General features: G+C 33.7%; 2 protein-coding genes across 6 annotated transcripts; both read left to right on the forward strand.

Annotated features, from left to right (window-relative positions):
* Positions 1-11,142: 11,142 nt before the first annotated feature.
* LOC120087735 (tRNA-splicing endonuclease subunit Sen2-1) lies at positions 11,143-13,672 on the forward strand. Of its 5 annotated transcripts, none has more exons than XM_039044621.1 (2): positions 11,143-12,001; positions 13,203-13,672. In XM_039044621.1, the coding sequence occupies exon 1, from the start codon at positions 11,272-11,274 to the stop codon at positions 11,989-11,991; it is 720 nt and encodes a 239-aa protein (XP_038900549.1). In that variant the 5' UTR covers positions 11,143-11,271; the 3' UTR covers positions 11,992-12,001; positions 13,203-13,672. The 5 variants fall into 5 exon arrangements, with proteins under 5 accessions (XP_038900549.1, XP_038900550.1, XP_038900551.1 ...); XM_039044622.1 differs by lacking the exon at positions 13,203-13,672 and adding an exon at positions 12,617-13,154; XM_039044623.1 differs by lacking the exon at positions 13,203-13,672 and adding an exon at positions 12,105-12,601.
* Positions 13,673-15,290: 1,618 nt separating this feature from the next.
* Positions 15,291-17,918, forward strand: LOC120087732 (40S ribosomal protein S23). The gene is made up of 4 exons (XM_039044615.1): positions 15,291-15,447; positions 16,932-17,087; positions 17,174-17,300; positions 17,393-17,918. The coding sequence occupies exons 1-4, from the start codon at positions 15,443-15,445 to the stop codon at positions 17,531-17,533; spliced, it is 429 nt and encodes a 142-aa protein (XP_038900543.1). The 5' UTR covers positions 15,291-15,442; the 3' UTR covers positions 17,534-17,918.
* The last annotated feature ends 277 nt before the right edge of the window (positions 17,919-18,195 follow it).

Below are 18,195 nucleotides of genomic sequence, written 5' to 3' on the forward strand. Positions count from 1 at the left end.
CTTCACTACTTGAACTTTGCACATTTAGATTTCATTTTACCACAAACCAAAAACTTAATATCCCTGGTTATCTGTACATAACTTAAGCATTATGTGGTGACATACAATGGATCATGTCTTGAATGATAACCAAAATGGTATGTAGTATATGGATATAAGAGGGAAATCTTATCCTGGTAACGCTAGCTTTGTGGAATGGTCACAAGTAGAAATGTCCAATTTCCCTAAAAGGACGAGGCTCCTCGGGGATTCCCGATTAGGCGGGAGAATGGGGAAGGGAGTGGGGGAAAAATTTTCAACAGACTTCCCCGTCCCCGTCCCCGGCCCCATGCCCCCCCACCCCGTTCCCCGTCCCCCACCTCGATTAGCTTTTACATATTTATTTAGTATAGTTATTTAATGTTATTTATTATTATTTTATATAAATATTACATTTAAATTTCAAATTTGATTATTTATTGAGAAGATAATGAATATGTTTAAATTTAGATTATATTATGTGATAATTTGATTTATATTTATTTCTTTCTACTAAAAAAATTAATTAGTTTTTTTTTGGCCAAAATTGAGTATTTATATTTAAATTCAATTGTCATATAAAACTAACCCAAATAAATAACTTAGTGATAAAGTTAATTATTTAATTAAATTTTCTCACATTAATGATTTAATTCAATTGGCTTTTTAAAAAAAAAAATAGTAATGGGGAAAAATTCCCCATGGGGAACCGATCCCCACCAATCCTCGTGGAGAATTTTCACGGGATGGATAATGAAATGGGGAACGGGATGGGGATGGGGAATGGCATCCCCCCTCTGGCCCGCCCCGTAAGACATCTCTAGTTAACAAAGTGGTGTGACTTGTCACAAATGGTTTGACCTGATCATATCGTGTAAGGACATGCGAGCGGGGGCGTCCTATACAAAAAGTTTTATAAGACCTGACCACGAGTGTTAACATCTCGTTATATACCACCGTTCATAACTGAGACTTCACTTCACTAGGAATGACCATAGTAAACATGACCTCAAATCCTGAGTGAGTTGGGGAACTCTTCCCATTGAGGCGGTCCTTTGATTTGCATGAGTGCAAGTGCCAGAACTCCGACTCAAATCTACCATTTTGGGGATTCGTCTGATTTGGGAGCTGGAAACTTAGCTACATAAGATGAAATTTACTCATTCCCCGAGGCAGGGGTAAGTAAATAGATAGCTCCCTTAAGGGCTGATTCCATGGCTTGAACGATGTGGCTCCACGCACCTTCTCATAACCCGAGAGCTGTTCACACATAGTAGGACTATGTTGTGATGTTCATTAGAGGGATCAGTGGTACTTAAAGAGGAAGATGTAATTACAAAGGCAAAATGATTTGGTCTGCTGTAATTACAAACATCTGTGAAGGGTTATTGTACTGATGATTGGTTATATCCAATGGATATAGAAATTGAAGGATCTCTTACCGAAGAGTTCCATGAGCACGTTTGGATCGCTCCGATCTCACTGTGACCGAAATACATATTATACATTCATACACACAGTTATGCAAAACAATCTTAATTAACGGCATGCTATGCACAACAAAATAACAAGGAATGAGTTGCCATACCAGTTGAAGACAGTCTTCAAACTTTGGAACTCAACGCAGCGGAACTCTCCACACGATCTACCAACGCCCAGCAGCAGCGTCAACAACAACAACACGAACACGAACGTCGCGGGGACAACATTACCAGAAAAGAGCCCCAGGTATTCTCGGAATGAGAACCCAAAGCGTGGTCCTTGGTGATTTGGTAGAGGAAGGAAGAAACACGATTCGTGTAGGCGATAAGCAAGTGAGAGGAAAAAAGACGTTATCGCATAGCAAAATGCTTATCATTTAGGAGAAACTACACGATCATGTAGGTTTTACTGAACGACCGTTTAGGAAATAGTATACGATCGTTTAGTAAAATCGGCACACTATACGATCGTTTAGATAAGCTATCCGATCGTGTAAGAACAAATGTGCGATCGTTTAGGCGCGAGGTAGACGATCATCTAGACGAAGAAGGACTATCATAAAGGCTCTCAAAATGCTTAAGCGATCGTTTACGATATCACCAATGCGTGCTCTCTGTTTTTCTTTTGGACAACGATTAAACGCTTGAACATACGATTCAAAATGAAACAATTTCATTTTTATTTCATCGGTTACAATAACCGAATCATTCCCACTAACCCACATCTAAACGTGAATTTTTTTTGCTTAATTATCATATAATTAACCAATTAAAATATTAATAAATATAATCGTATTATATTTTTATCCTATAGTTTGATATCACATATCTACTATAGTATTTTCTCCTCTACTTGATATAAATCATATTTATATCTAATTTCCTCTAAAATAATGTATCTTATAATTTAGCCAATTATATCATATATAATTTACCAGTCCAATTATATTATATATAATCGAACTTCATTTTGTCAATTTGAACATTTCAAATTAACCCAAATACTAGTTCTTGACTTTATCTGAGCTACCCAGGGGACCTAATAGACTTGTGGATCAAAGCTTCAACGGTCCGTGAATAGCTGGCTAAACTCTTTAGCCATAAGATCCACCATCTGTTAACTGTCAGGCATTCCACTAAAGACAAATAGCTGAACTCTTCTTACCACAGATATATTTTTGTGTCCATCGGATATAACCAATCATGAGTACGATGACCCTTCACAGATGCTCGTAAGTACAGCTAGGCCAAATTACCATTTTGTCTCTGTTGTTACATCTCACTCCTTAAGTACCACTGATTCCTCTAATGAACAATACAACATAGTCCAACTATGTGTGAACACCTCTCGGGCCAAGAGAAAGTATATGGCGCAACATCGTCCAAGCCCCGGAATCAGCCCTTAAGGGAACTATTTATCTACTTACCCTTGTCTCGGGGAAGGAGTGAATTCCATCTTGTGTAGCTAAGTTCCCAGCTCCCAAATCAGAAAAATCCCCAAAATGGTAGGTTTGAATCGGCGACCTGGCCACTCACACCCATACAAATCAAAGGACCGCCCTCAATGGCAGAACTTCCCAACTCACTCAGGATTGAGGTCATGTTAACTATGGTTATCCTAGTGAAGTGAAGTCTCTGTCATGAACAGTGTTATATAACGAGACGTTAACACTTCGTGGTCAGGTCTTATACAAACTCTTTGTATAAGATGCCCCCGCTCGGATGTCCCTAACACGAATGATCAGGATCAGACCATCTGTGACAAGTCACAACACTTGTGACCATTCCACAAAGCGGGTCGCATCTGTAGCGTTACCAGGATAAGGTTTTCCTCCTGTATCCATATACTACAGACCATTTTGGTTATCACTCAAGACATGATCCATTTGTATGTCACCACATACATGCTTGAGTCACATACAGATAACCAGAGATTTTGTGTTTATTGGTTTGTGGTAAAGCAAATAAAACAAGCAACTAAGCAAAATACAATATGTGAAGTAAATATCATATATTATACAACACAAACATTCGTACAAACTGTTTACAAACTATAGGACACGAGACTTTAGGGCATCAACCCCAACAGAAATATATCTATGGTAAGAAAAGTTCAACTGCCGGTCTTTAGTGGAATGCCTGACAGTTAACGAATGGTGGATATTATGACTAAAGAGTTTAGTTAGCTATTCACATACTATTGGAGCTTCGAGCCATAGGTCCATAAGGTCCCGTTGGTAGCTTGAATACAAGTTGAGAGTCAGTTTTTGGATCAATTTGAAATGTTCAAATTGACAAGAGGGAGTTCGATTATATATGATATAATTGAATGAGTTAATTAAATATGATATAATTAACTTTATGTATGAGATACATTAATTTGAAGGAAAATGGATATAAATATGATTAATATATGATATTAATTATATGTTATGAATATGATAAGATCACATTCATTGGACGGTTACAAAGGAAATAGGAAGGCACTTCTTCTGTTCTAAATAACGGATGAGTGCATTATAAATAGCTGATGATATACAGGAGACAAGCGTGCGCGGACATTGTGAAAAGATAGTGTCATCGTTTAAAATTAGTACCTATACGATAATGACTGCACGATCGCTTACATATACGATATTGCTAAGCGATCGCATAACGATTACACCGTCACGCGCTATTATCTAAACGATCGTTTACCTTTTTCCTAAGCGATCGTTTAGCTCCCAGTATTTACTAAACGATCATATAAACGATCGCTTAATTTTTCCTACGCGATTGTTCAGACGATTGCTCACCCTTTTCCTACATGATCGTTTATATGATCGCTGACCTTTTCCTACACGATCGTTTAGACGATCGCTTACTTTCCTACACGATCGTATACATCACCTAAACGATCAAGCATCTTGTCTATGTGATAGACGACCTCTTCTCCCACTTGCTTGATCGTTGTGTACGGTCTCTCTTCCTCCTTCTCTCTACCAAATCCGAACAAAGCCCACACTTTGGATTCTCACTCTAAGAATACTGAGGGCTCTGAGTTGTATTGTCTTCTCCATTTCCTTTTGTTCGATTGGTGGTTGTTTGAGGTAGACAGTTGGACTTCAGACTCGCTGTGAAGGAGAAATCCTCATGTGGTATAATTTCTTGATCTTTTTAGCATGATGAATGTATATTAGTATGTTTTGAATGTATATGCAGTAATTCTGTCACAATGAATTGGAAATATCTGCTTCCGTGCGTAGGTACTCTTGAAAAAGAGTTCCTTCAGCTGCAAGGTCGTGTTGAACATCAGTAGAAGGTGTTGGTTGTTGGTCAGAGTTGAAAACTACGCCAGACAAGAAGAAGGAAAATACGCCAGAGAAGAAGGTTAGGAGGATAAAGAAAGAGTGAATTCCTAACTTCACTCATCCGTGACATCAGCAAAAGATCGGTTAACATTAAAAAAAAAAATGGGGCACTTTTCATCTTGGGCCTTTAAAATAGGTCGATTGTGCAATTCTTCCTTAAAAGATGGGTCTGCCAGATGGATGGTCCTTTTTCCAGGGCGTGAATGAAATTTGTCTTTTGTTGATGTAAGCGCTATGAAATTACCGATTCAACCTGCATATTGAGAGCAAACTTAATCTCGCTTCTTGATCTAGCTTCTTACTTCTCGATCTCGTCTCTTGCTTATGGATCTTGCTTCTCGCTTCTTCAATTTGTTCAGTCATCAACGTTTTCCTCCGAATCTCGATTCTTGATTCTCAATCTCGCTCCTTATAAGAAGAGGGCGGAAGAAGAAAAAAATGCAAAGGAAGTATAAAATGAAGAAAAATGGGGGAAAGAAAGAAAAAAAACACAGAAAAACACAGAAAGAAGAAAGAAGAAGGAAAATGCAGAAAAAAAGAAAGGAAAAGAAGAGAACGCATAAAAGAAGAAAAAAAAGAAGAAAAACACATAAAAAATAAGGCAAAAGTAAGAACAGAAACGTCGGAAAAAAATGAGGAAGGAGAAGAACAAGAAAAATGCAGAAAGAAAGAAAGAAAGAAGAAAAACACAGGAAAAAAATGAAAAAGAAGGATGCACATAATTGGAACAGTAGAAGAAAGAAGGAGGAAGAAGATGGTTTGAGGTTAAAGTGGTCATTTCATGCAAGAGCCAAATTTTACTAGTTTCTAAAAAGAGATTTTTACATAGAAATGTCTTTAAATTTGAACTGAAAATTTTTTCAGGAAAGACTTTTAGTATTATTTTTGGACAAATTTACCATTTTTTAAAATTATTTTTATGATTTTTATATATTTTTCCATATTTACGAAATTTTCGTAATGATAGAGAAATAAATTGTATTTATTATGGGGAGAGAAAATATATTTAATATAATTTTTTTCCTATTTTCAAATGGGGAGCAAAAATGCATTTAATGTATATTTGTTCATTTCAATTGAAGAGAGAAAATGCATTTAACGTTTGATTTTTATATTATGTGATATATTTTATTGTTTGTTTTGAGTATTATTTGTATGTAATATATTCCATTGTTTATTTGGTAAATGTCCAAGGTATTCAGATATGTATGTTCTTCTAATGAGGTATCGCTCGTGTGTCTATAATGTATTCCCTGATATGTCTGATATATATGTCATTCTAATGCAATTTTTATCTGATGGTCTGACTTATTTGAGTTTGTCTATTATAGTTCATTGTTTATTTCGAGCGTGTTTATATTTTACGTTATCATCTCATATATACCAAATTCTAGATTCATGGTTATTCTTAAATATACGTTAGAACATTAAATCTCATTTAAGTAAATTTAACATAAGTTTCTTAGCAGACATTACTAATTCTCAAATAATATGCAAATTCGATTTAAAACCTCATGATTTTCAAATAAACAAAGCTATCTACCACAACATATGAATCACAAATTAACCTAAAGTTCAATATATATATATATATATTGGTGTATATATCATAAAACAGAAAGTCTCAATAAAACATTGAAGGTATATATCACAATATATATCGAAAAATCACCATAAATATCGAAAATGAATATATAAAAAAACCACTAGATATATCGAAAACGAAAAATCACTATATGATACTGTATATAAAAAAACTACAATATGATGGTATATGTCACAGAAAAAAGGAAAAAATAAGAATAGAAATGTCGAGAAAAAAAAGGAGGAAGGAGAAGAAAAAGAAAAATGCAGAAAAAAAAAGAAAGAAAGAAGAAAAAAAAAAAAAAAAGATAAATGCACAAAACTAGAACAGTAGAAGAAAAAAGGAAGAAGATGATTTTGGGTTAAAGTGGTCATTTCATGCCAGAGCCAAATTTCATTGGTTTTTAAAAGGATATTTGTAATACATAGTAGAATAAGAAAAAAAATCTAAAAATATATTACATCTTTAAAATATTTGTAAATATAGATGAGTTGACTAGTCGAACTTTGATTTTTTTTTAAATTTCAAATTTCGTCATTCCTTGTCTTATTTTTTTACACCTTTTTTTGTAGTTTTTTTTTTATTTTCTTTCTCTTCTTCGATTTTTTCTTTTTCCCTCAATTTTTTCATTTTATTTTCTTTCTCAGTTTTTGCTTCTTCCTCTTTTTTTTTTTTGTTATTTTATTCTTTCCTTAATCCGATTTATGTTTCTTTCTTTTATTCTTTTATTTTCTTTTATTTCCTTCTTTTTCCCTTACTTTTTCTTTCCTTTCATTTCCCTCCTGTTTCCTTTCTTTCTTTCTTTTTTATTTTTCTTTTCTTTCTTCGGTTTTTATTTATTCTTTTATTTATTTTTATTTTCTTTCTTTGGTTCTTGTTTATTCTTTTTTTATTATCATTTTTTTCCCTTTCTCCGATTTTTGCTTCTTCCCTTATTTTTTTTTATTATTTTATTTTATTTTCTTTCTCCGACTTTTTACTTCTTCCCTTTCTTTTTCTTTTTTTAGTTTTTCTTTCATTTGTCCGGTTTTTACTTCCTTTTTTTTCTATTTAATTTTCTTTCCTTTTTTCAGTTTTTGTTTATTCTCTTTCTCTTATTTTTAAAATTTTTCTTTCCTTTATTTGAATTTTTTCTTCTTCCCCCTTTTTTTTTCACAAGAATTATGAAGTTGAGTCCATACGCAGGACTTGAAAGTACTCAATCATAAGTGACTTAACACCAACAAGCCAATCATCAAGTTTGATTATTATAACAAATAATAAATATAAATAGAAAATGAAAGTCTATCAGTGATAGTCACTAATATTTTCTATCATTGATAGCTTAATCTTTGATCATATTTTCGTAGTTAATAGCCACTTATAGAAATCTATCATTGATAGTCAATTTAGTGAATTTAATTAATAAAGTTGAATCTCGAGCTAAAATGTAAGTGAAATGCCTATAAGTTATCACTAATAGCATGTTTATCAGTGATAGAAGCTATCATCGAAAAGAAAAGTGACTTATAAATGTTTAAGAATGACAAAAAAGGGGGCAAAAAGGTATTCAGTGGCTATGATTGATAGAAACTACTACTGATAGCATGTTACCAACGATAGAAGCTAATACTAATAGCATGTTATTGATGATAGAAGCTACCTGATAGCACGTTATCGGTGATAGAAGCTACCACTGATAACACGTTATCGGTGATAGAGAACTATCATTGATAGCATGATATCAGTGAGATCATTGATAGCATCTTATTAGTGATGTTATTAGTGAAAGAAGCTATCATTGATAACCACAATATGAGCAATGTTAGTGATATCAGTGATAAAACTTAGGTGATATTTATATATCGAGTTTCTTTCAAAGGTGATAACCAATTATAGAAGTCTATCATTGATAGCTTTAAGTGTTAATATTTCAAGGTTGATTCTAATTGATGAAAGTTTATAAGTGATAATGACTGATAGTTGTTATCCGTGATAGCCATGATAAAAAATTATTAGTGATAACTACTATGGTAATCAAAGTTGTTGGTCTTCTTTCAAAGTTGATCACTATTTATAAATCTATCATTGATAGCCACTGATAGCCTTAAGTAGTAATATTTCAACATTGATTCCAATTGATGAAAGTGAATCAATGATAGCTACTAATAATTGATAACAAATTAAAAGCTAAAATTTCAAGATTGAAAGCTAATATTTCAAGATTGTATTAATTTTTCTCAAATTGAAAGCTATCGCTGATAGCATCTATCATCTATAGCAATTGATAGAAGCTACCAGTGATAGCTGCCATCAGTGGTTATCACTGATAGCTGCTATCAATGATAGCTTTTAATTTGAGAAAACTGGGAAGAAGCAAACAAAATGGTGGCTATACATGGATTTTTTAGTCTTTTACAATTTTTGATCTATATATACAATTATTTTATCCTTGTACTATGCATTCTATTATTTTGGGCTTGAATTCTATTTATGCAACTATCCCTTTCTAAAAATAGATTTTTACATATAATATCCTCTATAGTCCATATATTTAAAAAAAAATGTCTTTAAATTTGAATTTTTTCCAAAAAAAAAAATAGTATTATTTTTTTTTGACAAATTTAACCTTTTTATTATTATTTTTATGATTTATTTATATATATTTTCATATTTACGAAGTTTCCTTAACGATAGAGATAGAAATTGCATTTATTATTGAGATAGAAAATGCATTTAATATAATTTTTTTTCATTTTCAAATGGGGAGAGAAAATGTATTTAATATATTTTTTTCCATTTTAATTGAAGAGAGAAAATACATTTAACATTTGATTTTTTATATTATGTGATATATTTTATTGTTTGTTTTGAGTACTGTTTGTTTCCATGTAATATATTCCATTGTATATTTGGCATATGTCCAAAGTATTCTGATATATATGTCCAAAGTATTCCGATATATATGTCTTTCTAATTAGGTATTGTTTGTGTGTCTATAATATATTTCCCAATGTTTGATACATATGCCATTATAATGCAATTTTTATATAATGGTTTGACTTATTTGAGTTTGTCTATTATAGTTCATTGTTTATTTTGAGTGTGTTTATATTTTGCGTTATTATCTCATATATACCATATTTTAGATTCATGGTTATTCTTACATAAACGTTAGAACATTAAATCCTATTTACATAAATTTAATGGAAACTCCCTAATGGAAATCGCTAATTATCAATTAATATGACCAATTCAAATTCAATTTAAAATCTCATGCTTTCCAAACAAACGAAGCTATCTGCCACAGCATATAAATCACAAATGAACTTAAAGTTTAACATATATCAATATATATATCATAAAACATAAAATCTCAATAAAAAATTGAATTTATATATCACAGAATATAACAAAAACAAATATATATGTATATCATAGTACATATAAAAAAATCACCGTATATATAGAATATTTGTTTTAAAAAAATGACCCAAAAAATTTTAAAAAATTGTCAAATGACCTTCTGCTGATGTCATAGATGAGTGAAGTTACAAATTTGTCATCTAGATTTATTTTTCTCTTGCTCTTTTCTTCTTCTCTAGCGTGACCTTCGACCTTTTTTTTCTTTCCTTTTTACTTCCTCTTCTTCTTTTCCAGTAGACGAACTCGATGAAAATCTTTTATTCTTTATTCTTGTTTTGCTTATGATGTTTACGACTTCTTCTCTGAACAACTTCAGCAAAACCAAAGTTGATAAAACTAAAGAAAGAGAGAGAGACCGAGACCGAAAAAGAGCGAGATCGAGACCGAGACTGAGACTGAGAGAGAGCGAGACCAAGACCAAGAGCGAGAGAGAGAAAGGGAGATAGAGGGGGAGAGAGAAAGGGAGATAACGCGAGAGAGAGAAAGAGACAAAGAGTGAGAAAGAAAGAGAGAGAGAGCGCGAGAAAGAGACAGAAAGCGGGAAAGAGAGAAAGAGAGAGAGAGTGTGAGAAAGAGAGAAAGGGAGAGAGCGAGAGAATTGGGACGAGAGAGAGCGAGAAAGAGAGAGATAGTGAGAAAGAGAGAAAGAAAGAGAAAGAAAGAAAAAAAGCAAGACCAAGCAAGAGCGAGATACTTTTCTGTGTGTGCGCGAGTGTATTTTGGTAATTTCACCTGAATTTGATATCAGCAAATGGTCATTTGACATTTTTTTTAAAAAAATTGATTCATTTGATATTTTCAACCCAATTTTTGGGTCATCCGTACAAATTCCCCCATATATATCGAAAAAGAAAAATCACCATATGACAGTATATATATATATATATATAACAAGAACACCCTACATATCGTCGTTGACCGTGACCATCCAGAATCCCAACTCGTTGATTTGTCCCATGTTGGATCTGCTTGTCCCATGTCGGAAAAATTACCCCGCATCAGATCTTCTCGCCCCATACTGGAAAAATCATCCCGCGCTAGAAGATGCGTGGATCTGTTCACCCCACATTAGATCTACTCGTTCTACGTCGAAAGATTCACACCAAACCATTGATTCACTCCATGTTGTCCGTCTTCCCTCGCCAGTCACCTAACTCACCTTGCAAGAAGGAGACAAGAGAGGGAACGAGCAACGTTTTGGGCGTGGGTATATATACTTTTTTTTTTTTTTTTTTTGTAAAAATTAAAATTTACAAGACATTGATAAAATCGAGGTTAATTTTCATTTGAGCCCCTAGAAAGGGCCTCTGTGCAATTTTCTCGTTAAAAGATACGGTTATTTTAGCAATTCTTTCCCGTATGCACCGGTGTTGACCTTAACTTAACCCTGGAGTCCTGTAACTTGCTCTTCACTGTTTCACCGCCGACTTGAATGGCGCCGAGATGGAAAGGGAAGGGTTCAGAAGCCAAAGCTCTAGCAGATCCCATGTCCAATATCGTACTTCAGCTTCAATCTTCTCTGACACAGTCGAACGCTCAAGGATTATTATCTGGTTCTGCTGTACTTTATCAAGCCGATGAAGAACAAACCGATCTTCTTAATCGCGCTTGTTTCGGTCGACCAATTCTTACCGCCGAGAAGGACAAGCAATGGTTTCAATTCGGCATGGAAGAGGCTTTTTACTTGCTCTATCATTTGAATTGCCTCAAAATTGTCGATGGACAAGACTGTGAAAAGAATGTTCAAGAGCTTTGGCAGGATATGAAGTCTCAAAAGCCTACATTCCCCGAGTTTTACATCGCTTATCAACATCTTCGATTGAAGAATTGGGTTGTGAGACCTGGATCTCAATACGGGGTTGATTTTGTGGCTTATCGTCACCATCCAGCTCTTGTGCACTCTGAATATGCTGTTCTTGTGTTGTCCGAAGGAGGAGGCAGTAATGAGAATGGGCGATTGAGGGTTTGGTCTGATTTTCTATGCACAATTCGGCTTTGTGGAAGCGTTGCAAAAACGCTGCTAGTTCTTACTGTCAATGATAATGGAAGCGGTTTTGTTTCTCCTTCGTGTTTGGACAGTTACTCCATTGAAGAACGCACAGTTACAAGGTGGAGTCCAGAACAATGCCGTGAAAATCCTGCAAAAGTGTAAAATATACGAAGTAAGATATAATGTACACTCTTTATTTGGTTTCTCTGGATAATTTCTGATTGTTCTTCATGTACATTGAAAAACAATTATCTAAGGCTACATAACAAATCTAGTTTCAGATGGGTTTTGAAGATGATATGGTATCACTATCATGTTCTTCCAATTACTTCAAACTTGAATGCTTTGGGGGTAAGGAATTGCTTAAATACACATATCTTTCAGGAATAACTAGAATTACACAACTAAACAATGTTGAATGTAAAGATCCTCTCGAAGTATATACACTGATAATCACATGTTCCAGATAAAAGATTCGTTGATGTTAGAGAATGGCAAATGCAAAGAGCAAATATTAGAATTAGATTCTAGAAGTGACTACCAACGGTAGGAGTTTGAAATTTGCATGTTAACTTATTGCTAAAGTCAAAAGTTTACTCTAGGTGGAGTGTGTTGAATTTTTTATTTATATTCTTAACATTTGAATAACTATGTAGCAGGGTTGTCAGCTCTCTATGTTCTTTCCCCTTGAAGAATTCATCTCTATTGATTTCTAGGTTTTCCTTCATGTTCCAATTGGAATGTCATAAACAAACTATATAATGATTAAGACAATGTTATTTGTCAGAGACATGTTCCTCCTGCCCTCCTTGGACCACCTATACAAGACTTGTAGCCATAACAGAGTTTCTCCCGGAAATTGCTTCATTTGGCGGATTGGCTAACTCCCAGTTCAAAATATCTCATTAAATAGACTTAGCATCTCCCACTCTCTTGACGGAATCTGCTGTCAAAGATTAAGGACATGTTTAGGAGTGGTTTTAAAATCTTTAAATTCACTTTGCAATATCCAAAATAACTCTGAAACTTGTCTTTAATCAAAATCAATTTATACCGGATTGATTATGTCCTAAACTAAACAAACCCAGATTGAAAATATTAGATAACAGAAAGCACTTATATTCTGTACATGATCAGGCCGTTACTCAAAGTTCTTGCAAAAGAATTTGACTTGCAAGTATTATCATTCTCTTTTACTTAGGAGCGTACACTAATTGAATGACTGGAAAAGTATTGCGTAGAATGGTGGATGTACTTGAAAGAATGATAACTCTGCAAGTTGATAATCTTTTGAAATAGGCCTCTTACTATTGCTAATGCTTTATATACAGCAGTCAAGGTAACCTCTTATGTAGAAGAAGGATTGTGTGCAGAAATGGACAAGATTTTTTAAAAGAATGTAGACGAAGCAAGATTAGGAGGCAGAGGTCTAGTTTAACATATCAAACGCTGCAACACCAGGTACTACTGAGAAATGTTGTTGTCCGTTTTAGTGGAGGCTATTACCGCTATGCCATATTGTCATGGAAGGAAGACCACGTGAGGAATAAATATGGCTAGGAGGATGATCACCTCCATTGTTGTATTATCAATGTTTCTACCACCTAATGGTTCGAATCTTTCAATCCAAATGTTGGGGTGAACTCAAGAAGAAGAAAATTGTCGTATTATCAATGCTAACCAACAATATTTCTTGGGCACTCGAACGAAGCATAGTCAGTTTATATTGTTTATTTATGAGGTGAGATGCCATTTTTTTCTTAAACATGTGAAGAATTATGTATGAGTACGTTCATTGAGGATTTGATGGATGAGTACAACAGGACAATCACAATGTTAGGATTTAAACATGGCCTCTTAGGGACTCTTTGGGGAAGATTGTTTCTTGAGCTATCCATTTATTTCTTTTTTAAAAAAGAAAAACATTCACTCACAAAAGCAAACTAAAACTTCTTATCTTGATGAACAAGCACAGGTGGAACCAATAGGGAAAATTTATTACCTAAATTTGTGATCTAAGCTTTGATTTTGCCCAATCTTACAATTCTATTAGCAACATCATTTTGAAATCTGAGGATATGTTGACAACTGTGGTATAAGAGGAGATAAACAAAGAACCTCACTCAGTATGGACTTAGAGTTGTAAAATTATTGAACTCTCTATTCAACAATCGAAGAGCCTGGGTGATTTATAGTTGAAACCATTCGAATTCCTTTCAAGATCACAGTCATCACTAGTAATGGAACACTGTAATACTGTTCCATCACCATATTGAAACTCTTGTATTTTGAGAGGGATACATTTTATACTTGCTTAGTTTATATATATATATATATATATTAATAAAGAGAATTTTATTACGCCACAGGGCAGGAGAAATTTGAAGATCCTTAGAGATCGAGGTACAAATTCAAATAGGAAACGTGTCCGGCCACTCACAAATAAGCTGATTAGAATGTGCTTATTTTCAAAGCAATTGGAGAGCCTTCTGATTTCCTCGATCCAACATTGAGCATCACCAATAGAGTTTGATTTCTCTAGGATATGTATATGTCGCTTACTTCTATATCGGTTAAGATTGGCAAAATTTTCCACGGACCTTGTCCTGATCGGGAGTAGGAAATCCCTATTTGATTGGGGATTGAGAAGGGAAATGGGTTCGGATCCGTTTCCTCGACGGGAATCTCCGCCTTCAAGTGGTAGGGATGGGTAAAATCTCCCAATGGAGACGGGAACGGGAAACCCTTCCTGCCTAGTCCCGGTCCTATTACCAACCTTAATATCTATATTAGTTCTTAAACTTACAAAGTCATAATTAAATCTGATTAAAATTTTAAAAGACTTACTAGCTACTAATATGTGCCCTGGGTTGGTTGTTTGTTAGTTTTTTCTTTTCTTTTCTTTCTAGGTGAGTTGCTTTTGGACTCTTAAAAGATCTATTTAATAGAAAATCTCAAATCAGAAATTTAAAAACAAGGGGTTTAATGAAAATAAAGTTATATTTCATATTTTTTTAGACATATGATTTGTAGCAAATTCATAAATTGAATTCTAATTTAAATAATTATTAAAATACGATTAGAAATATAAAATTATTCCATAATTTACACGGTTTGAATAAAAAATTTGAAACTAGTTTTTAAAAATAGAACTTGGGTTGTTTGTCAAACATGATAAAACTGAATTATCTATCAAATATTTTTTGAAATACAATTGAAATAGAAGATTTGAATTGAATTATACTTGATTTGACAAAACTTAAAAGGTCAAAATTATAAAATATAAAATCAAATTTTCTATTTTTTTTTTCAAATCATAGGATCTAATTTTCAATTAACCTAAATTAAAAACTTGCAATCCGACTCAATTTAAAAAAAAAAAAATAATAAAATAAGTAATTTTTGAAATAGAGCGTTGCCGACGTGGCAAATCAGTAGTATTTCAGCGAGTTTGGCTTAGCAAAGAACCCTACAGTATATAAAGGGGGCAAGGAGTCTAGGGTTTCATTTACACAAGGTGCGGCGGCGTTATCCGAATTAGCTTCGTCTCTGCCGGGTTCCGGAGCTCTGCTACTTCAATCTCGCACTTGGAGATCCACTTCTCACACTCACCATGGGGTATGCACTTCATCCACTTTTCTATTTTCTTGCTCTCAATTGATGAATGTTCTAGGGAAGGAAGTATACAATGTAGTCGAGATTCGCATGGCTTAACTGGATCATACGGATTTGAAAGGTCGAGAAACCAGTAGTTACTTTACAGACGGGAATGATTTATATTAGCTTCTTCTTGATGATAAAAAATATAGAACGCCATAGCAATGGTTAAGAAGGATGATGCGCTGTCTAGTTGCTGTACTCTCAATCCGAAGTGTATTGTATTCTGTTATTGTCTTTGATTATTTCAACAACGCGATCTTTTGATAATTTTTGTGTTAGATAATCGTCGATATATATCGTTTTTTTTCACTCAAATTTCCTTATGGTTTTGTTAATATCGTTCCTAGATATAGGAATAACAGTCGTTGTAGCTGATTAAGGTGTAAGATATGGCCGGGCACCTAATATTGATGTGAGCAAGTTGGTGGCTATGATTCTAGTTTGATTTAACGATTTTTTACAACAATAATTGGATTTTGTTTGTTGTTTGACTCAAACAATTGACTTTGTTTCTTTACCACTGGAAGTTTGCTCAGTACAAAGATCCCTGATGGTATGAGTATCCTTATGACAGAGAGAAAATACGATCGGTCTGATTCTAGGTTGCTTTTGGATGTCACAGGTTTAATTGTGATGTTTTAGATATCAATACTTCTCTTACTGCCAAATGTTTTATTAGTTAATAGCTTTAAATCTAGAGAAAAAGTATTTTAAAAAATGAGAAGGTTTAACTTATAAATCAGTATTGTTATAATTATAACATAACAAAGCTCAACTTACAAATGTAATTGGTAGGCCAACTAAAGAGTGGTATAATTTATTACAGAAAAATGTAAAGAAATGTCACCAAATAAATAAGTATTATTAATAAATAATTCTCAAGTCTTTCAAAATGTCAGTATTATTAGGAGTTTTATGAAATATTAAATTTGAATAATTCTTAGAAACTTTTCTATACTGATTAAGAATTCTTAATAACTTTTCATTTCATTGGATTTAATGTAGATAACTTTTCATTAGGTTTATTAAGAATTATTATAATTAAATAAGTCTTTCAAAAGTTATTATTGAGAATTTAGTAAATACTTTTTAAGAATTAGTTGTTATGAAAATGTTAGGAATCAAGGTAGTATTGGCTACCTTTGTCTCACATTGGTTAGAATGACCAATGTGGTACTTAAGTAGCTTGGCTCTCTCACCTCAATAGTTGACTTTTGGTGTGTGGTTCTCCAAGATGCTTAAGTACCTAACAGAAAAGATCTGCCTTACCTAGTTTGTTACATTATTCATCCAAATAAATCAGTATTATTAATAAATCAGGTTTAACTTATAATTATAATTGGTAGGGTGGGGGAATGTTTAACATTATTGCAACTAAATCTCATTTATTTATTTATAGTCAATCAGTATTCTCTTTGTTAAGTAGTAGTTATATCTTACAGGAAGACAAGGGGAATGGGAGCGGGTCGCAAGTTGAAGTCCCACCGCAGAAGACAAAGGTGGGCTGACAAAGCATACAAGAAATCCCATCTTGGAAACGAGTGGAAGAAACCGTTTGCTGGATCTTCCCATGCAAAAGGCATTGTTCTAGAAAAGATGTAAGATGATTTTATTTGTGTGTGCTTTGTAAGGCCTACTTAGCAAAAATCTTATGTAATTAATAATTTTCTGGTGTATTGTGCAGTGGTATTGAGGCTAAGCAGCCTAACTCTGCTATTAGAAAGTGTGCTAGAGTTCAACTTATTAAGAACGGGAAGAAGATTGCTGCATTCGTCCCAAATGATGGTTGTCTTAACTACATTGAAGAAAATGTAAGTATTTGAAGGAAGCTTGGGATTTTATCACAGGGATTTTGGTTACTCTTGTCGACATTCGTTCATAATGTATGTATTTGCATGAATAGGACGAGGTTCTCATTGCTGGATTTGGTCGAAAAGGACATGCTGTTGGTGATATTCCTGGAGTCAGATTTAAGGTGGTGAAGGTGTCAGGTGTATCTCTGCTGGCTCTCTTCAAGGAAAAGAAGGAGAAGCCAAGGTCTTAAGCTTCTCGGTTTTCCAAGATAAATTATGTCTCTATTTTCTTCAATTCTGGCGTGAGGCAGTTAATGAGCAATTGAGGCTCGCTCTTCCCCTTTGTCACTAGTTAATTTAGATTACTCGGTCGGCTGATAGAAACCTATGCACGCAACCTTTTGTTGAGACTTGATAAAGCATAATTTTCTTTGTAATCAGAACAGGTTTTGTTATGGTCAATTTGAGTGTAATACATCCCCTTCCCTTTCACGTCCAAATGTCAGGAAATTTTGTTTTGGAATGATTCTGTTGATTTTAGTGTGAATGGCTAGCTTTTTCTCTACCATGTTCAATTTTCAGTAAGGATTCTTGAAAACCTTTAAGAACTATTATATGCTATCGATTCTTCTTTGATTTGCGGAGATTATCAAATGGATCATTAAGAATATTATCAATCAATCATTGCTGTCTTGTATTGTTCTTGTCTTGTCTGATCTACAGATATATTATGGTTGCTTGCTCAAGAATACAACCCCTTCATAAGGTATTCATTCAATTACCATTCCTTCCTCCAATATGATGATTTTAAGCATGTTGTAATAGTTCGATTTCTTCATAGGGAAAAAAAAAAGCATTTCTTTTGGTTAAGTATGTTGTAATAGTTCGATTTCGTTATAGAGAAAAAAAAAGC

This window comes from Benincasa hispida, chromosome 10, assembly GCF_009727055.1.
Source record: "Benincasa hispida cultivar B227 chromosome 10, ASM972705v1, whole genome shotgun sequence".
NCBI lineage: Eukaryota > Viridiplantae > Streptophyta > Magnoliopsida > Cucurbitales > Cucurbitaceae > Benincasa > Benincasa hispida.